General features: G+C 38.2%; 1 protein-coding gene across 4 annotated transcripts in view; it reads right to left on the bottom strand.

Annotated features, from left to right (window-relative positions):
• adcy2a (adenylate cyclase 2a) overlaps window positions 1-23,021 on the bottom strand; it is a 60,832-nt gene that overhangs the window by 19,813 nt on the left and 17,998 nt on the right. For all 4 annotated transcript variants that reach the window (XM_029450759.1, XM_029450762.1, XM_029450761.1 and 1 more), the window contains 5 exons: window positions 19,368-19,529; window positions 6,165-6,314; window positions 1,404-1,552; window positions 1,078-1,189; window positions 114-241 (listed from right to left, as the gene is read on the bottom strand). In XM_029450759.1, coding sequence (XP_029306619.1) covers window positions 114-241; window positions 1,078-1,189; window positions 1,404-1,552; window positions 6,165-6,314; window positions 19,368-19,529 — 701 coding nt within the window. The remainder of the gene's footprint in view (window positions 1-113; window positions 242-1,077; window positions 1,190-1,403; window positions 1,553-6,164; window positions 6,315-19,367; window positions 19,530-23,021) is intronic.

Raw genomic sequence — 23,021 nt, 5'->3', positions numbered from 1 at the left:
ATTAATTCCAAAGAACTAGCCCGTTGCAGAGTTGTGGGATGTTTGTATGATTAACTAAGATAACAAATTGGACTGTCTTTCTTTATCAGCACTGTTATGTAACTGGCACTTACTTGATGGCCTCGCACATGTCCAGACCCATTTTCACACAGTTCTTAGCATGGTTCGGCAGGGACTCCGGCAAGCCGGACACACAGTAGTAACAGTCGCCAAGGATTTTGATCCGCATACATTCATTTTCCTGCACAGAAAAAGAAGATTTTAAATTTAATCAAAAGGAGCTTTAACCCTTTACATTCAACATGCCTACAATAGCTACACTGTGTTATGCTTCATTAATGTCCACGTGAAAATATGTGACAAACAGAACTCTATTTTCTATTATAGATTAATTTATTCAGTTTGTCTATGTATGACTAAACATTAGCAAGAACAAGAAGGTCTTGCACTTTAATTTTGAGAGGCTGCTATCAAAACCTGGTACTACAAAAGCATTTATATTGGGGAGGCAATGTTGGCCAAAATCTAAGTTTATCTCATACGTACAAGTTTACATTTTTTTGCCTGAACTAAATTATTGAAAGTCTTGCCTTTATTTGTCAGAGACAAACTTGCTTTAAAAACACACACTCCCTAAATTAGAAAGATTCATCACATCAGTCGGCCCTGCCTCACACCCTCGGGACCGCAAGATCCAACAGACGTAATTCTGCATATTAATAGGCCATGTGCTCGTTTGTTTGACAAACAATGGAAGATTCAGTGTGAACAATGGACAGATAAAATAAAGACACATTTGCTTTAGAGTAGATTCATTTAAATCATCATTGTGAATTCAAATCATTTATGTTGGGCCAGGTATTTTTAGGAATAAGACAAATTCATTATGAACCAATAAAAAGATACATCACCAAAAGCTGGTTTATAACAGTGTTAAGTATTAAGGGTAGATTTTACCCTTCACATGATGTGACATTGAGTATCAAGATGTATTGTTTAGACCCCAATGAAGAAGCACAATGTGCACTTTGTTAGGATGTGTTGATTAGTGACAAAGTCCAATAATTAATTGTTTACCTTTGCAATTTGATCAAATTTGCCAAACAGCTCATTCAGCATGTGCACCAGCTCTCCAGGTGAGCAGTCACTGGCCAGCCGTGTGAATCCAACTATATCAGCATACAGTATACTAGAGATGGAAAAAATATATATATAATATATAAGGATTTTATGCGTTTTCCAGGAAACCCTAGCTTTCAAAACCATGAACATACATTTGGGCTGCTCTATATGTAAATATGTACTCCTACACACAGTATGTGCCACATAAGTGTTTTACAACTACAGTACTGCTTGTAATTAGCAATAGTATAAGTAGCATAAGTAGTAATACAAATATATACCTGACATTAGTGTGTCTCTGGACATAGAGATTATGAAAATTGTTTGTGTTCTCAATCTGGCCAAAATTTGGGCCCTTCAGTCTCTGGATGATCTCAGCTTTCATCACACGGGCAATGTGAGCTGGCAGAAGAGACAACAGGAGACGCTCCTAATGGCAGCAACACAAAGAGAGAAGAAGAAGTAGTACAGGGATGGTCGGAAAAAAATAAAGAAAAAATAAGCAGATTATTACATTTGAAAACAATCACTCTCTATAAAATATATTTCAAGGTTTCATATAAGAAAACATGTCATTTCTAATCAATAACTACTGTATTGTGTTGTAATCATACAAAACACACTGAAACATGCAAAAATCCCTTTTTCTCACGGGGATTCATCGCCCCAAATAATTACTGTCTGTCTCTCAGTGGCGTGACCCAAGATTTAGTGTGATTAGACGTAATACAAATGCAAAGAACAAAGCTTTGACTTTAGTAACAGAAAAAGCTTTTAGATTCAAAGCATACCTGTCAACCCTCCTGTTTTTCCCGGGATTATCCCGTATTTTGACTTCTATCCCGTTTTTCTCCAGTTTAAATATTATCCCGTAATTATCCCATTTCAAAAAGTGTAAAGTGGCCTCTGATAGAGCAGGTGGCAGTATTATGTTTAACATGAGCTGAAAAACGTTACCCGCCAGTAAACACACAGAAGAAGAAAACAGGAAGAATAACACAGAAGAAGAAGACAAAAAGAGATGGATGAGAGTCACAGTGAACGGGAGAAAAAAAAAAGTAAAAACTTTTTGTAAGTACCTGGTGAAATGGGAGGAGACCTTCCCTTATTTAATAAAAAGCAGAGTCGGGCGAACTCATGCTTTTTGTAAAGTCTGCAAGTCAGATTTTAGCATCGCACATGGCGGAAAAAGCGATATTCGTCAACATGAAAAATCGTGCAAACACAAGCACGCCACGAGGCACAAAACATACAAAACAATGACTTCATGTGTGACAAGAACTGTTTCGGAGGCAAACCAAGTGGCCAAAGCTGAGGGAAAGATGTCAATGCTTTGCGTTAAAAATAATGTAGCCTTCAGCTTCTGCGATGACTTCAGTCGCAGTGTAGCGGACATGTTTCCCGGCTCTGCCATCGCAAGGAAGTCCTCGTCGGAGAAAACAAAAGCCACACAACTCATCCATCATCAAATAAATTGATGATAATAACTAATAAATAAAATACATAAGTCTTATAAACATGTCTGTACAAGTAATACATACTTTAAATAAACATGTATTTCCTGAATGTATATACCCGTCCCTTATGTGTTACATTACATGGGTAGGGGCTGGGTGGCTGAGAGCTGTTAAAATATGGGCGGAGTCCGCCAAAAAACTTCCCTTATTTTGAAGTTCCAATGTGTATGATTCAAAGTTTGGATATTTTTGTAATCAAAGTATAATCGCAAGGGACCTTCACTTATCACTGAAAAGGTGCAAATTGATATTTAATTGAATTCAGTCCTAATTTAATTCTAAAGCATTAACTTTTGATGACAGGAGGAGAGAAACGACTGCATTATGTTGCTGGCCTCCATGGAAGCTTCAAGTGCTCACTGAAGGTTGATTGGGCACTATGTTGTGTCAAGTTGACTTCAAATTAATGATCAATGTAGAAAAAAACCTGTTTTACGGTGCACACTATCTAATTGACAGCCAGCGGAAGACAGACTCAACCGTTGTTTGTCTCACAACTGTTTTATTTAGTGGAGGCTTTACCATCTTTCTCTAAGGCTACTGTAGGCATTACGTTAAGACAACCAGCCCAGTAGTTGGCAGATAAAACTCCTCTTATAGTGAAAAGTTCAGGATTTGAAGAAAACACTTAATTAATCCAATGTCAACTCTAACTCCAACACGTTTTCTTCACCATTGATTATCTCCCCTGCAGCGCTGATGAGTCTCTGAGGGTTCTAGGTGAAGGAGAAGACCATGGTGGCTGCTAACAAACCCTGCCAGGGCTTTGGGTTTATGATGAGGAATTTACATAGTCCCCTTTGGACCACTCACACCGAAAATATATGCACTTACTGTACTGCAGGGTACTTTGGATAAAAGCATACTGCAAACAGCATATATTATGAGCTCCCGAGAAACATCTCTGCACAGTAAGAACCATCTGTCACACGCAGCAGTACAGTCCAGGGTTTCTGCGAAAAAAGTTCCACCCCAGGCATGTTCAGCTTCACTCATGGCAGTTGTAACAACACAAGCTGGATTCACCATAGGGATCACCAGCTCTACCCCAACAACAGCTGGATTCACCCTCATCTGACTGAACCCAAAAGCTTCAACTGTAGCATCTGTAGTAGAAGCTAGCTACATCCCAGGCTCGCACACTAGTAAGCCTTAATCAACACTTTTCTAATTTCTCACAGGAAGCCACGCTGCTCGTAAGCAGCAGAAGAACCAGCGTTCAACTGCATTAATTGTACTAACTCCCTCCAACTTTACACAAAGCATGTGAAGAAAAGCCCAAAGGCATAGACAAAGATGCAATGTTGCTGGTTGGCTACATACTATAAATAGAAGAAAGTATTATTGGCAATGGCATCTGCACACAAACAGCATTCAAACAAGTTTTAGAATTTCAAAGGGGTTTAGAAAAAGGCGTAAACAATAAATGTATTTTAAAAACAAATCCAACAGATTATTTAGAAAGACAGATGCAGTGAATTCTAACTACAAAACTGTTACTTTGTCTTTCTCTATTGTGTACAGTAGGAAAAAGAAAATAGGTCACTCACTATCATATCTCCAGTATTTGAGATATTGTATGTGACTACATTAAACAAATGTTGGAGGGGCCCCTTACATTAAACAATGTAATTCTAAAAATGACGTAATGGATGAATCACATAATTGCCTGATGGTGTATCAATACTCAATCACTATCATCCAAAATGCTGCGCAGGACAAACACAACAAAGTAAAGATGGATAGACTCATTGTAAAGGGACCGATCTGCTGCAGATGTAAATTAACTTGCAGATGTTCTTATATCTTGTTAATCAACTGCAAAGATTTCAGCCATTAGTCATAGGATACTAAAGATATTTTACTACGGAGAATTTAGCACATGCATTAAGCTCCAAGGACTCAATATAATCATCACACTAAATGAGGTCATTAACAATTACCACATTCTGGCAAACACAACTCCTGACACCACTCCTGCGTGAACTCCTTCCCTTGTTAAACCACAGGAATCAACCACTGACAGCTATACGCAGAGCCGAATGGATCCCGTGACTGACACATTTTAGGTAAAATGCTGCAAGCACAGCAAGAAGATATATATAAAATTACTCATTTAATGACACATCTACATTGAAATCACAATGTGCTCTGGATTAAATATCGATCTCCAACTCCTTTATGTTATAATCCATCTACTCTCTCATTTATTGCCTTACACAGACAGTGCTGCCATCATCATCATCATCATCATCATCATCATCATCATCATCATCATCATCATCATCATCAGTGCCACTCCCTCTTCATTCATCTAACATAATCAATTCCTCATTCATGAACATTAACACCGTGATCATCACCAGAAAGACACACTTCCACATTTACTCACTCATTCACTCTCTGCCGGATTTTCACAGGTTGTCACACATATCCGTATGGCAGAAACGTATGCCGGCGCATACGAAATATCGGCAACACGTTAAATTAAGGGTCAATTGTGATCGTTTGAAGGATGCAGACGATACGGCGAACACACCAGACATACGGCCCTGTCACACAGTTCCGTATGGCAGAAACATATGCCGGCGTATATGAAAATTAGCTCAAAATTTGTCAGAGTCCAAATACTTCCATTTTTTCCACAGCGGTGTTGTAGCTGACGTATACATAACGAATACATAACAAATTACTGTACGTATGTCAAACATTGATAGCTGGAGAACAGAATGTACTCTTGTCCTCTCAGCATCCTCCATGCTCTCTGATGATGGGTTGATGTATTCATCAAGACGTGCTGTGAAGAAGTGAGGATGAGCTACTTACAGGGACCCTATATACTATATTCAAACCCCAATAAGCTCCCTGAACGCTAGCTGTACTGTATAAACACGTTTAATAAGTTACTCCGTCATCAGGCATAATCTTAACATAGGGTAGGAATAGGGTATCCACTCGTTATTAATAAATTGGCTGTAGGGTTCACCGTCAGCCGACGTAGCCTATATCTAACGTACCTCTAACGTATTACGTACTGTATTCACGTAGGTAAGTATTCACGTACGTATTCACGTATGTCTAATGTAACGTAATTTATGTGTAACGTCTGCATAACTTATGAAGCACACATTGGGTACGTCCGGTAATTTTGAACATGCTCAAAACATTTTCACAGCCTCAGCGTTCAACAACGCACCCCAGCGTAACACAATGAGTTCTTAACGAATACTACTTGTACCTTACCTTATATCAACCTACACCAGCGTGTTGCCGATATCTTGTATACGCCATATTTTGTATACGTTATGCATTCGTTGGGCATTCATCTGATACATTTTGTATAAGTAAGTGATGCGCTATCAATAGGTTAGACATGCGTATCTGTATATGTTCACTTTTCCAATCCAATGAAAAGTTGGACGTATTTGGACTGACAAATTTTCATATACGCCAGCATACGCTTCCGCCATACGGATATGTGTGACAAGGCCTTCACTGGTCATCAGGACTTATCGACCACTTTACCTGTTGTCTCTTCTCAAACTCCAGTTTAATTGGGGACTTGATGCAGTTGCAAGTGTCCTGATAAGTCTGCTGAAGTGCCAACTCCATCAGATGCTTGTGGTACGCCCCCGCCATGTTGCCACACATGAAAATGATAATATTTGCCAAAATCTGTAGAGGAACAGAGGACAGACACAGCTGGTGTTAGATACATATCAGACAAAACAAATATTCAAGTAAAATATATTAATGTGTGGCTAGTAATCTGGCATTCATTTGAAAGTAAACACTTTTTTTATTAGAACTCGAGCTGTGAAACGGAATACATCATTATTTTCTGTTGGTGTGTTATCTATTGTACATACATGAAACAGGCAGTGTAAGAAAAAGTAATTTTATCTTGTCATCATGTTTTACAGTTTAAAGACAATTACACACATTAGTTCAAGGATCAGGTCATAAAATAGCTGTTGTATCATGTCCCAGTACGGTAGCGGTACAGTGTTTTAGACATTCTAAGTCTTAAGTAGGCAACGTGTTGTTATGAAATGGACCCAAGGCTTAAGAAAAACCTCAGAATCAGATATTTAAAGAAAACAGTTTCCACATCACCTCAGAGATAAGGGAATTAGATGTGTGTGACCTCTATGCTACCCCTGCTCAGTTGATTGTCTAAAAACACGTCATGTATTCTGCACATCAGCTTTATTCTGGCTTGATCAACCTTCTCCTGACTCTGCTAAAAAAAAAAAAAAAAATACAAATACAAACTGACCCATACATAAGCCCAGTGGCTAATGATGTGTTCGCACCTCTTGTCGATATAAATAGACTGTCCCTTGAGTTCAGGTTGATCCTACACAAGGAGACCTGTCTGTTTCTTAATTAGTGTTATTAGGGAAAAAACACACTGTATTTGACCAGTGGCCTTCCACGGCATGGAAGTTACAAAACAGATTTGTTGTAATAAGTAGTTTTAGTAATGCCAACATTGCCTGACCCACTATACTCCACCTTTGTTAAATCATCGAAACTCAGTTTATGGACTGCTTTTATAGAGCGCTTTTTCCAATCTTTGTGATCACTCAAAACGCTTTACAACATATGTCGGCATTCACCCAATCACACACATTCATACAGAGTTAGAGGCTACCATACAAGGTGCACATCAGCTCGTCAGTAGTGATAACCATTCACACACACACCGTTGGCCATCGGGAGCAATTTGGGGTTCAGTATCTTGCCCAAGGACACTTCAACAAGCTGGGGATTGAACCACCGACACTCCAACCGGTGGACAACCACTCTACCTCCTGAGCCACAGCCGCCCAAGAACATAGAAAAGAACATCTAGAGCTAATGTTCTCATAAGATGGCATCTGGATATCCCTGTGAACTCTTATCAAGTTTAACTGAAACAAATGTGCACGTATAGTTTTCTATTTGCTGATAGCCATAAATCCTGTCTATCAACAAGACAGTGATATCTCCACACAGTTTAACATTCACATACCATGCCAACCTATTAATGTTTGCATAAACATATTGTACATAATTCCTTATTCACTCGCCCCTTTGTGCAGCCTGTATTAGACAGATGAAAGCAAAGTCTGACAAAGTAAAGCTCAGCTCAATATGTCCTCAGATACAAATTTTACAGAGGTAGATCACTCTTTTTGATTTTGACGACTTGTCTTTTTCTCCAAAAATCTCCCATGGGCCAAACTGAGCATGTTCTGCCCCACTAGTTTTGAATGTAGATTATTGGCAAGGATGTTTCTATTTTTAATTCATTCAACAATGTTGTTTTCCACTGTGTGCATAGCATTACAGCCTCACAGCTCCATGCTTTCAGTCATGTATTTACATTGTCGGGCCTGACTCTTTGTTCAGGAGATAAAAGGAGAAGCAATGATGTATTCATGGCACATACGGTATGTGATACCTACAAACAAGTCATGCTGTATTGTAGTTTTACAACAAGCAACGGATAAATAAAAAGAGCTGGCGTCAAATGACAATTATAAAGATAACAGCAATTGTATTGCCTTTTTCTCAGTCAATATCGCATCATAACAGCAGTAAACACACAACAACAAACTGTTGAGTTATATGTGACACAAAAGTGTGAATGCTTACTCCAACCAAAGCTCTTCACTATACCTACAGAATGTATTAAGAATATGTAATATTGGACATTTATTGATTAAGGCGTTTATTTGAAACAAGGTGCTGACAGTTCATGTTTATTTAGTAACAGCTCTGACCTTCAGAGGATCCGAGTTATGTAGGATCCACGTATTGCTCGTCTGTATTAGCTACTTGTATATGAACTGACCTAAGCCTGACCCATATCTTGTTTCTGTGTTAGCTGGCTTGAACTGGTTCTGCTATCAACTTGTGTTTCTATCATCTCTTCAGGGCAGATGCTCCCAGCCTGTTCTCACAAGGCTGAATAGTTTTTCTATATAATCTGTGACTACATTTTCCTCTGGGTCAGTCACTGCAGATTTGCTCTGTAGGATTGAACCCCTTTGCAAAGGTTTTTCTTTTAAATAAACATACAAAATAAACCACAAACTTGGCGTTGTCGGCAGGATTGCTCGATTACAGGTTTCTGGACTTAGAGTCAACAGTGACAGCCGGCATCCTGAAGCAAGGCTTCAGCCGCATACCTCACACACAAAGTGTTGGACATGTGAGGACCTGAGCCCCGAGACCGGGCTCATTCACCGCTGCAATACAACTAACCTACAGGGAGAATCTGAAAAGGTTTTCCTAAATAAGAAAGATTCAAATATTTTAAACATAATTTGGTAGCACAACACAAGAAGCTCCATTAGAGGAACCATTATGATGGGATGTGGCCCAGTGATGACAGGTGAATGTATAAAGATGCAGCAGCCTTAATTAACTGGAGCTCAATGTTTTTACAATTTAAAAAAAATGGACAAACTTATGGTTCCCTCCAATCGCATTCAAAAAAAAAAAATTCTTCCATTCCTTCATACTTGGTCCCATGTCTCATTTTCCTGCCATGTCTCATTTTCACAATTTCACTTTCACCTACAGTCTTTTTTCCAGCATACTGGTGACCTTCTTGTCACACTGGCCACTGGCAATTTGCTCTCTGTTTTCTCACATAATTGTGCCCAACAGATTTACATTACAGCACCGATAGAATAAGACTGTGACCTTTTGCACAAAGAAACTGTACATTTCAGTAATAAAAAATTCTAAGATCAAAAAATAAAAGTCTAAAACTACTCGTCATGGATTTTTCAGCTCACTAACGTTTATGGAAATTGTTTAATTTATGTAGTTTATGTACTCCCATTAGTCGAAGCCAGTAGACAACAAGGGTAGTCTTATATTAGATTATTAAAATCACCTACATCAGTGAATCTTTTTTTACACTGTAAAACTAATTAGTCTATATATATTCTAGAGCTGCACGCACATTCACTCATAACCATGAGTACAGATGTATACAATACCCTTACCGAGAGACCAGGATCTGTTAAGTATGTTCAGACACCACCAGATGAATGCATTATGCACTGTGAATGTCCCCGTCTCTCCTTTATATCTGACAAAAGAAAACATCAGGGGCAGAGGCCATGTGCATGTGAGGTCTGCTGGCTGGGTTTATATTCACATCTATTCACTGTATTTAGGACAGACGTTCCACTTGCCGTCCACTGAGTTTATCATCTCCTCTCTGCACATTTCCAAACACTGAAAGTTATTTTTCTCCATCTTAAAAGCAAAAACATTTATAAGCCTGGGTTTGATCACAACTGTTTATTTTACATAGATAGTCTAACAAAACAGTCTGAACTTTGTGCTACAAAATAGAGTTCAGAGCATAGGGTTCAGACAAGTACACTGAATGACTGAAAGCAGGCACAAGAAAATGGACCGGGGCCTTTGTAAGCTGCCTTATTAAAAAAGGGTTTTGAGCAGCCCCTTTTTTTGTATGCAATATTTTATAATCTCACTTTAAATAACCTTAAAGCATCCTCATATGTAATTGAAAATCTATTCAGCTACCCAGTGATTCTCTCTTTGTGAGTCTGTTAATTAAAAATGAGTTACACCAGACAACCCAAAAACATCAGCAAGAAGGGAAGATCATTTCTCTATTGGAGTTAGGCAGCAAAAACTAGAGTTAATAAGCATTAACATAACAAACCTATTTAAATATGTTTTGACAAATTTGTGATTCGATGAACCACTTGTTAGTGGTTCATCGAATCACAAACTTGAACCTTTTATCTATAAACTTTTTGGCTGTTCAACTGAATACATTCAGTTAGAACTGGGTGCTATTAGCTGACATCTGTTAGACAAGACACTGACAGTGATCCAGGCTCCATCTCAAAGGTCATCTGTTTAAATCAGCTGGCTGTGTGAATCATCCGTACCTCACTAGCACCCAATTACAGATAACAGCGGGGTTAGGTGAGAGTGGCCTCTAAAAGGGCTTTGCGACCCACTGGTGAATTCTGGGATATGTGGGCTATTATGGCTGTTATTATACTACCATGTGTAAAGCAAGACAACTATCTAAGGTCACCATGAAGGGGAGTCTTGTTTTAATGTCCTGTGGGAAACAGACATGTACAACAAGGACATCTGTCAACAACAAATACACTTCTATACTAAGAGAGAAGGGTAGTGGGTCACCTAAATCATCAGACAATGAAGACAAGTGATCTCTCAATGCTCCAAGCTCGATTTTGCGGAAAAAAATAAAGAGCTTGTGAAAAAATAATAAGAATTGGATTCAAATGAAGCCATATTTCCCCCTTAAAAAGGTAATATGTGTAATATGGAATTACTGCTACCACTGAGAGTAAGTGAAATTCAGATAAATCAGATCAGATCAAATCAGATAAAGTTCTAATAGAGTGTGAGTGCTGTGATGAATATGGTGGCGATTTAAAAACATGGTGGGAGAAATGTCTGTGAAGCGAATCACAGCACAGTTTAATGTCAGTTTGGATAAAATCTGAATGTTCCACAGTTCTACACATACTTTTATTAAAAAAGTTATTGACTTGGAAATAAGAAACCTTCGTCACATAATACATGCTTTATCCTTTAAGAGTATTCAACTGCTGTAAAGCTGTGTAGAAACGCAAACAGACGAAGCACATTTTTACATCCAGAAGAAGTAGCCAGAACTTTCCTCCCACCTTTTAGTAAAAAAAAAAAAGAAGAAGTTCTTGGAAAATGGCAATATAATAATGCAACAGTACATCACAGTTTTACACACTCCATGCAAAGACAAGTGGAATTAAATATTTCTAAATGTGACATGCACATACATTTGGACTCAACAGGGGGCTTTCACCTCATCAATGAATGAGCTGGTTCATCAGGTCTCCAATGAGCCAGCACTGTAAAGTTTAATGGACTTGACAAAGTGGATGTGTCAGCATGGTTCCCTCTCACTTAATACCCCCTGGGCAGTTTATATGCATGCACAATGTGCAAGAGTGTGGACATTTAATAGCTGACATTTACAAATCTCTGGTAGGATAGACTGGTGTTTTTGCTGAGTGAGTGAGTGAGAAGTATTTTAATTATCTGAAATTAAAGTAAATAAACAGAATGCGTGTTAGTGTGTGTGCATGCACGTGTGGAGTTCTAAGGGAATAGTTTGACATTTTGGGAAATACGATGATTGACTTTCTTGCTGAGAATAGATGTGAATATTGACACTCATAAGTCTATATGGTAAATATGTAGCCAGCAGCCAGTTAGTTGAGCGCAGCATGAAGACTAGAAACGGGGAAATGGCTAATCTCATCTGCTCAATACCCAAAGTGTACAAATGCTATGTTGTGGATTTACAGTGGCTTGTGTGTTTCTTCAACATTTTGTTGCCATTGGCATGGTTAAAGATAATCTAAATCTGCATTGTACAAATACAGTCTTAAACAGTGTAGTAGTGGGGCGTGGTCACAGAGCCGGCGGCTCAGCTGGAGATCAGACAGCTGGACAGAATCTGGTAATCAGTCACACATAAGAAGCATGGTGATAACCTGGTTCTGGTCTCCTGCAGTAGGCTGGGTCCAAGAAGACTAGTGGAGAGGTCCGTGTCAGAGAGAGAGAGAGAGAGAGAGAGAGAGAGAGACGGCTGGCCTGAGGAGAGCGACGGCAGAAAGTGTCTGTGTGGGAAACCTGGAAAGCTGTATGTCAATAAAGCCTTTTATTTCCACACTCACCCCACTCTCTTTCCGTCAATTTATCTGGGTGAGAGCAGGATTCTCTCACATGCTATAAAATGTTGAGCAGGGAATCATTACTGAAACAGTTATGGGCTGAATGTAGCTCGTCTACATCAACAACAGTTCGTAGGGCAACTAGAAGTATTAAGACAAAACCAAAAGGCCTTTTTGTTGCAGTCTTCATGATGTTAGTCCCTCTAAACAACAGCAACTGTTTCAGGGAGAGCCCAGAATTTCTCAATCATCTTCGCCAACTTCTTCCCAGCGGATTACAGTATCTGAACCAGTGACCTTAACATCCCCAACTCTATTAGCAACTAATGAAAAATGCAGTTTATTCACAAGTTGGAGGGAGTCAAAATAACAGGTCTGCAACTTGAATGTAAGGATTTACCTGTGGGTTTCTGAGCTGTTGGTCAGACAAAATAAGCAATTTGGCGGCAGCTTGGGCTTTGGATGGACAGTTCTCTTTTTTTTTCTTTTTTTTAAGGACCATATTATTTAGAGGTTTTTTTTTTCCAACACTTCAAAATATTAAAGGTTCAATGTGTAAGATATGCCAGAATTTAAACTTAAAACAATGAACTAACATTATCAACAGAGTGTGAAGACGTAACCGTGTTGACGTTATGTCAAAGACATCTCGGTATTGTGTTGCAGAGGAGTTAGCATCTAACTGACTAGCTGCGCTCCGTCCAGTCTTGTAATACCACTTGTTCCTCTAGAGGCGATAGTGAGTCACTGTAGCGCCCGTCTGCTCTCAGTACAGAGGGAGGAGAAGAACAGCGGCTTGAGTCACTTGTAAATATTACAGTCATGTTCGTGTCTGCTTTATAGTTTGTTTATTGGATTACATTCAAAGTGACAGAAATTAGAAAACAACCCGCACCACCTCGCTTCGTCCTTACAGCTGCCAGGAGCTGTCGGCAGCCCTGGGAAACAGCGTAGCTTCAGTTAGCAGTTAGACTCGAGTTCAGCCACAGCACCGGGGAACTGCGAAATCCCTGTTGCTGCCGTTACAGAGGTCCACTAGCCTGCTGTGACTTGTTCTGGCTGAGCTCAAGTCTCTTCGGCCGCTGACTGGGGCTCCGTCTGACTGAGGCAGCTGCCGAGTGCCGGCCTCTCTCCTCCCCAGGAAGATGAGACAAATACGTGGGTGGTTTTCTGGTTTCTGCCGCTTTGGATCTAGTCAAATAAACAAACTAACGTAACGTTGCACGGACTACAGCCCCAGTAACATTAGTGCCTCAGTAAACACAGATGGATCAGCCCCACGTGAAGATTATAAGAAAGCATTATCTTTTGACCAGCTGTTTGGTCTAATATTGCGTATTCTTGCCCACTGACTAACTGACAGGCATTACACAGGAGTAAATACAATACACAATATAAAGAATACATTAGCATACAATAAATATGCCAAACTACTACAACTCAAATATTAGAGATTGTATGGACCCAGTTTAGAGGTGAAATATTGCCCCCTATTTATTTAGATCAGGTGGCTTAGAATTACACATTGAACCTTTAAGGAGGTGTCCAATTGTGAGTGCTAGTCTAACACCCTAAGCATATCCTTAGCATTGTAATTTAAGGGGAAATTGCCACCTGCTAAAGCAATTTACTCTCTCTGTCTGAATAAATTACAGCATCGAAAAAAATCTTCTATTTAGTGACCAACCAGAGGAAATTATTCAGTCAGATAGCGTAATAAAGTCAACTTGAGTTACCGTCTCGCGGTTGTTTGCCTCCGCCAACCAGTCAAGTTGCAGTTTACGACCATGTCCTTTCAAAATGTCATCACTTCATAATTTTAGCCTATTAGAAATTAGTGTGAAATTATCATAATTAGCATGTGAATTCTTGAGTTATGGCCAAAGGCGTGTGTTGGGAGGTCACAGTGACCTTTGACCTCCAAATTCAAATCAGTTCATCCTTGAGTCCAAGTGGACATTTGTGCTAAATTTAAAGAAATTCCCCCCAAGCATAAGCCTGAGCCTGTACCGACACAAAGGGTTGAACCAACACTGGTATGTTGCCAGAGAAACACAGAAGAGGAAAATGCATTCATGTACAAGTAGTACAGTAGGCACACACATACAGAAACATACTGTGCACAAGGAGTTGGTAATATGGATAAATCCTCTCTGACATTATATGCAATTTAATATTGAGACATATCACAATATGGTTAAACTTCTCGAAAAACAACTGAGAAGCTGTTGGTTAATGAAAAATGGCTTAGCCAGCAAATTAAACAATTGACAATCTAAGGTACTTCATCAAATTGATGCAAAAGTCATAAAAATCCAATGTTGCCATAAAGCAGTCCTGCTCATATTTTTTGCAACATTGCACACATTGATACAACTACTGATATTAAAAAGAGCTAGTAAGTTAGGCTGCTATGAACTGTATCTTACTCATTCACAAGCCGTACACAATAAAAACACACGGCTTCATGTCAACACACAAAATGGCCTCTGATCAAATTTGGCCCACAACAGAATGGAAATTCAAGGTCTAATTTCAAGGAACTGATCAAATCAAGCTACATAAAATGATTAGTGGTAGATTACTGAGATGCATTACTTTGTAATTTAGCAGTTAGTTCAGATCATTGACTGTAGTATCGTGTCGCATGTTACGGAGTCAAAGGGAGATATCAGCCTTTCAGAGCTGAAGATATAAAAAGATCATTTAATAATGACCAGTTATGTCCCTTTTCCTCAAGGGTGCTTTTTCTTTTGAAATGTTGGAGTTATTTGTTATAAGTGTACACTACATCTCTTCAGCATTTATGTATTTTGCTAATGCGTTTGCATGGCCCGAATCACTTAAAAAGTTCTTTAGGATTTATGCAAAATACAGGCATAGTAGTATATACAATAATGTAGATGTTTATTAGGAACATCTTGTGGGATACACCTACTCATATTACACTGCTCAGAAAGACTGAAAATGTGTTCAATTATAAGACATCTGAGATTGTTACCTCACCCAGGCTATTGCAGCTTTAATATACTACAAATATTACTGACATTAGTTAATGTAATTTAGGAAGGGTAAGAGAGACTTACAAAATATACATAATTATTTATTATTATTTACAGTATGTAGATTACAGTCAACGCATACATATTTCTAATAAGCAAAGTTACAAGCCAACGATGAATACAATTATAAATGTTGCAAACTGCATCAGTCTAATTATTACTACGCCATAGTACTGTGCATCTATTTCAATAATGTAAATTAACACAGTGTTATGATTTGTAGTTTTTCCAAACCATTTTAAACAAATGGTTATTGGTGCAGGTGTCATGACATGACAAGTACAAGTACAGGACACACAATGAAACCTGAAAATTAAATGAAAATGCCATTAAACTGCTAACCATGCACCAAGTTATATTTTAATAATTCAATTGTTTTTGCATCGGAAATGTTTTCTGTTTTTTTTATCATACTATTTTAGGAAGAACCTTAGCATGCCTTTCATTTGATCTTCCCAGCTGCTATGTCATTTCAAAAATAAGAAGTGATAAAGTGGGCATCGGGATATTGGATCAAATATCCCCCTGACAGAAGAATAAGCCACTCAGGGTACCGTTGCCATGGCACACTGAATGTACTTCCATGTGATGACAAAACAACAATGAAAAGAGAAAAGAGCTTTGAATCATTTCATAATGGTACCTTTAAATTCCTGAATAGAAAGAAGGTCAAATATCATCACTCACTTTCCTTAACTTCTGCTTTTTTAGTTAGTTTTAAAGGGCTTTAATGCTCTGGCTTCTCCATCTTTTAGCAAATGTGTGTGCAGCGTGCAGCCATCTCGAATGTCCATTAACAAGAATGTCATCATTTAAAACAGTATGGTCCCATTATTTCAGGACATGCACAGTAAAGTCTTCTTCCTACAAAGGGAAATTCTGTGCCAGGTGGCATTAAACTATTGACACTTGCAAAATAAAAAATGTAACCATTTATAACATGGATTTTTGGACATGGTGATTTGTTTTTTATTTTATATGTATTGTATACATACAATGTGAACGTATGTGTAGGCACTGTTACACTTGACTCCACACACTGTATTTCTACATATTCATGTTTAATTCATCCCTATAATCAGCAAACCACAAATACAGACTTGGCCCTAAGCAGAGTCAACAAACTGATAGAAAACAACATGACTGTCACTGACAACAAATAAAATGTGGATAACAAAACATCGAGCAGCCAGGATATGATGGAGTCTGCGTTTACTAGGGGGCATTTCATTCCTTGGCAATGTCACATCCAGCCCGGCATGTCATCTTGACTGCTGATTGAGCAGCAATCTGTCTCCTTCCAACTATGACTTTGTAAACTTAACCAACATATTAGGAATGTCTTCCTACTATGTCTATCACAGTCATCACTCACAGGTGTATGGAAATAGCCACTAAGAATACAATATCTTCATTAGCAGGTGGAATCAAAAGGCATCACACCCTTTATTTCAATTCAGTCCGATTCAAATCTGTCTCAAGTCTCTACATATTCTTGACCAACATTTCCGAATTCCGACCATTACACTGTACCTATGCCATTTCTATAACTCTTATATACCCTAGTGTTCTCCTAGACATTATCCTCTCTTGAATTCATTACACAGAAATTAATAATATATTTGAATTCCACTGCTTTTGTTTGTTTGTCAAGAATAAAGTAAAATATTTATGTCCACATTTTAACATTTACCATTTGAGACCATAAAAAGGAACAAGGGGGAGTTTTGACATGTGAAGACCTTTTAATTTGACAGTTTCATTTGAAATTTACTCAGAAGAAATTCGAAAACATGCATCGTCGTTTTGATTAGAAACAGTATGATTAATCAATTGCTCTATAATTCAAGTACGAAGTAATTAAAATGTCCAAAAGACATCCTTTTAATGCAGTTCACACTTTACAGATATGATCCAATATTTCCACAAAAGGAGATTCTCTTAAAGGACACTCCTCTCTGGCTGATTGTCCACTGGAATTATGCTGACAGGTAAATTGACCTGATGCACAAGAGGAGCTGGCTGATAGTGACCATGTAGCATACAGCCCCAAGCTGCACAGATGCCAATAAGCCCATGCTACAGTTACACATGCCATCACGGCAGAGTTCACAGAGGCAATAGAGAATGTTGATGAAGGTTTAAGAGTAGGAAAGACAGAAAGACATGAAGACACGGACACAAGAATCATCATCGACTGCTAGCATAGAGTTCTAGTTGCACAAGCACTCGATATTTATTGGCTCTATCTGCATTATTCTGTAAGACTATGGATCACAGGAGATGTTTTCCTAATATCTGAAGGACAGTTTGACTTTTAAGTACTAGACTATGAATGATCCTTTATGCATTCTTTAAGAGAGATAAGTTATTGGTGCCTTCATGTTGGAGAGGCTTTAAAAGCTCTCAAGCAGGATCTTTCCCAAAAAGCTTGACTGCTGAACATAGGGTATCGATAATTTAGTGATGCCTGCAAATAATCTTAGAATGGCAGTTCTATTGAGTGATAAGTATACCATTAAGATGAATAACAATTTATGATAAATTATTTATTGTGGAAGAAAAAAACAGACTGTGATAACAGAGCTGACAAAACATCAATACACATAGAAAAGGCATAAAGAACCATTTATATGTATGATGTCGCTGAAATGAGAGAACATAATAATAATAATAATAATAATAATAATAATAATAATAATAATAACTAGGCCTTTTTGTAAACTAGAAATGCCCTTTCGAAATGTTTAATTACATCCTCAACTTCAACTTCTATGATTATCAGTGAGGTGACAATCTTGTGAAATGATTGTTAAACTAATGTGTCCTTTATGCATAAATTGGAATTAGCCGTAGGTGTATTACTAATCAATGACTTTTAGAATCAGCTTAGCATTTAATGCCTGCATTATAATTTCTCCTGATATTTATTTGTCTTTCCCAGCATATGCTAATTGAACAGTTTTCGCTTGAAACAACAATACTGCTGAAAAATAAGGTGACCTTTTAATAAAGTATAAAAAAAACACATTCGAATTTCTATCGCTCAAATGTTTTGCTAAATCAGTTTTAGTTTAAAGGTCACATTTGTTTGTTTTCTAAAAATACAGTTTGTATGATTAAAATGACCAGAAATGAGCAGGGTGGGGAACATTAAATATCTGGAAAACTGGAAAACAATGCCATTAAGATAAAATCTTGATAAGAAAATAATAATAATAATAATAATAATAATAATACAACAGTGGTTACACTTCCCATGAAGTATGGATAAGGCAGGATATAGTGTAGCCATGTCTAACTAAAACAAAACATAAGGGTTTAAAAAGCCGATGTTCTCATAGTGTCATACAGAGTATGTTATAACGTTCCTTAAGACCCCTGAAAATAAACTTGCCTTGCATCTTTGTTGTTGGCAGCAGGTATAAAACAGCTTCATGTATGTTTGTTTGCTCCCTGGGAACAAGAGGTAAATAAACCTCCACAGGGAAATGCGACACAATCTTGAGCACAACTGATTATGGCAACATATAGCAAAAGAAATTAAACCCAGGTTGAAAATATCCCAAATTGGTCTTCAAGCTTTCTTTATCTATTTGTTGTTTCCGTAAAGGTTAATGACCACAATATGAAAATACAGGCCCAGAGCCATGCTAGCTGTTTCCTCCTGCTATCAGTCTTTATGCTAAGCGGCTGCTGGCTTCAGCTATATACAGTATTTACCGTACAAACATGCATGGTTTTAATCTAGTATTACGCACATTACTGTTGTGACAACCAATTATACATTAGGTCACAAGTCACTAATAAATAAATGTATCGTGTTGAGTTCAAGCACACAGTGGTGTGTGCATATTTTGTGGATAGTCTCTGTTCTATAATCAATGAATCTCTTACAATTAACCAATACTTATGTTTGATCAGCTTACCTGCCACACTACTGGTTCCATGTGATCAGCTGTGGTGGACAGGCAGACACTCAACACAATTGTGTGTGAGGCGGAGGTCAGGACGCTGGCGATGATGGCGTCCCGCATAGAGAACGGCAGCATGGTGTAAACCACAAACACAATAAACAGGAAGAATGACACCTGTGGAGACAGAGAGACACTTATGACACCCCTGCAGAGGAAAGCTGAAAAGAGAAAATGAGAAAGAGAGCAAGGGACATGGACGAACAAGAGAATAACATATAGACAATATCAGCATTGACAGTCCTGTGGGGAAAGCAGGAGCATGACCCACGTCTGATCACCACCAACACTGGTCGCTAAAGTGAAGTTGTATTTATGTGTATAGGAACAGGGCTAGGAAATATTATGATATGCATTGTCTGTTTTATAGTTTGTTTACTGGATTACATTCAAAGTGGCAGACACAGGAAAACGACCCGTACCCTCACAGCCGCTGTGAGGCTGTTTTGCCGGAAATAGAGCTGTCAGCAGCCCCAGGAAACATCTTAGCTTCAGTTAGTTAGCTCGAGATTACAGCATCTATAGTCTAATGCAGGGGTCCTATTTCTTTGGAGCAAGTGTCTCGGAACTACACATCGCACCTTTAAACAGGTCATAATTCCCGCTCTTATATCCATTTTATATAGCTGTGAAAACATCTCCTTCAAACAACTGTATTCATTCAAGTTTCTGGGCAAAAACAACATTATATAAGATTGCATTTGAACACATCATGAATACCTTTTAACTTACCTTTGCCCACTACTAATTTTTACTGAATAAAGCTTGAACGCAACAATGAATGTAACTCAATGGAGCTCACGTTAGCTGTTAGCTTTATTATTTAGCCAAGCAGGACTTTGCTACCCAGAGGCTGCTAACAGCTAACGTTAACTAGCTCTCCTCCTGCCGATTTCAACATGGAGTTGTTGTTCACAATGCAGCATTATCATTATCAGGTAAAACAAAATAGGGTGTGTACAGGTTTATTAGCACCACACTTTGCAGTATGGCTGGCCGATGCAAATGTCACATGCACTTTTATTAAAACAGATATCATAATGACATGGTTAAACTACATTTAAGATAATTGAGGACTGCTTTAATTCAATAAACTTACAATATCATTATGATATTTTCAACAATTTGTTGTTCTTGATTCCTAAAGTGTTACTGTGTAATTGTGTTACTTTGTTAAATAGACCAAATCTAACTTAAATCCCATGACAATTGACCCTTCCCATAATCAATCCTAGGGTCCAACAACGTATTGCTCTGCTCCTTTATGTTCTTTTAACTGTGCATGTACATTGGTGTTGCAACCATGAAGAGTTTCTTTTTTTAATTAATTGTCAAAGAAACAAAACTAAACAAATGGCTCCGGTCCCAAACAAACAAACGGTTACTTCTTTGCACATGCGCAACTGTCTGAAAGCATCAATAAGAATCTATAGTCATGGAGGCATGCGATTCCAAGGAATCCGACAACTTTGAACTAATTCCCCCAGAGAAGACGTTCTCATTTTCCATCCCTATTCTTCAGCTTACCTAAACTCCCCATTGATTGCAAGAAGCCTAAAATGCAGCAATCACACTTCAAACCTGACATCTTTAATGTAGCCTATAGTATGCTTCCCTTTTTACCCAAACACCACACATATACAAATAGGTACATACATGCACACACTTCTTAAATACGCCTTTTGCTGCAGGGTAAAAGCAACTCATTTGCTGTGGTGCATAGACAGAAAGAGGCTAGTGTTCTCACAGAGTGCAGCCAGGAGCCAGTTAACCTTTCTTGGGTTATTTGCAGGGCCAGTTGGAAAGTGAGGTTAGTGTATGGAGTGGAGGTTAGTATGCAGGGAGATGGAAAGAGGAAAGCACGAGAGAGGGAGAGCATCTGAAAAACAGTACCGCCTCTGTTTAAGCTTGGGTTCTACACTGCTACTTTCTTAATGGCTAACTATGGTAGTGAATAGTAGAAATATCAATGGATCATCTGTTACCTCTAAGACCATGCTTCATTCATGTTTGAGTTAAAATTGTGCTCGAGTGAGTAATATCTCTTCTGCACTTCACTGCAGACAAAGGGACATATTTACTAAATGGCCTAATCATGATCATCCATGAAAACTCCTTATTTTCTCAAATTGTTAAACAATGGTGGACATATTAAACAAAATGCCTTACTGTAAAATTCTAACATTGATTATCCTACAGCTCTTAAAGATCTACTGTACTGTACAGCAAAAAAAAATTATATACTGCAGTATATTTGCAAACCATATTAGTTTGTAAAACATATAGGCTAATAAGTAAATATGCAACAGTGAAACACAAAGCCTGTGTTAACCGTTCCTGCTTCAGCTTCCAGGACGTGGTTGTGAAACACATGGAGACCTTGTTTTGCCACCAGGTCTAAAGTTGATGCTCAATTCGGGGTTAGACTGTACATTTACTACTACACAACTTTACTACCAATTTCTTCTCTGCTGTCTGCCCTCAGCCACGGTCACTCTCTCTCGCTTGACTCGCACTGTGCACTGAGCTTTTCCTGAAAGGGCACACACATTTCTATGTGAATTATCTAATTAGAAAAGCTGGATGGAAGTGACAACACCAACATAACTTTCCCCAGAACTGTCAAATACAATGTTGCACCTGTATGGAAGACTCTCCGCTATAAATCAAGAGACCCGTTATTGCCACCTCTCTGTCATCATCTTGCTTTGTAAGCACGAAATATGGTCTCATATGGGCTGAAACAGAAAAACCTGCCCAACAGCAGTACGGTCCAAACAGCCAAGCTCACTTTTTCCATAATGTTTTCCTTGACATTGGAACCTTTGCTAGACACTTACACAGGAGATGAATAATACATAAGCAGGCGATTAGCCTATAAAATTATTGCGACAGGACTTACTGCTGTTAATTCATGCGGTCTTTACAGAGAAGGGAACAATGTAAAATGACTTATTGAAAACAAAGATCTTGTGGTAACACACATGGCAATCCACGTTTAAAGCTGCAAGAAGTATAGCTTATGTTTTTTGGTGTTTTTAAATGCAATTTAATGCAGAAAAACTGTATATACTATAGTCTACATGTTGCATCTTTTAAAGAACTGATAAGCAGCAACATCCTGAAGTGACCTCGTTTTGTCCTTTGCCATTTCTCAATTAATAAAAGGTTGAGAATAATTGCTAGAAACGTATTTTGATACAAAGTGACATTTGCTTGGGATATTATTAACATATATAATATACAGATCACATAAACAAAACTTCACTACATGACGCCTTAATTGACAGTCTTAACAGAAGTCCTAGTAGCAGTCAAGAGTGAAGATGCCAATGCTTTTAACACACAGAGTTTCGTTTTCAGAAAACAGAAAACAAAAAAACTAAACACACACCGTAAGCCTTTAAGGACCTTTACAGAGGGAGCCCATCATTTATGCTGAAAGTCTTAAATGAAAAACATAAATACGTTTAACGTCTGTGCGCAAAAAAAGGTTAGACCACCAAACAGGTTTGAAAGACATGTGCACTAATTATATTATTAAAATGATTAATTTATAGAAACGACCTCAATGGAAACATAAACAATACATATGAACACAGCAGACAG

This window comes from Cottoperca gobio, chromosome 16, assembly GCF_900634415.1.
Source record: "Cottoperca gobio chromosome 16, fCotGob3.1, whole genome shotgun sequence".
In the NCBI taxonomy this organism is placed as follows: Eukaryota; Metazoa; Chordata; class Actinopteri; order Perciformes; family Bovichtidae; genus Cottoperca; species Cottoperca gobio.
Note: the sequence above shows the minus strand (reverse complement) of the source record. Positions and strands in the feature narration are given on the sequence as shown.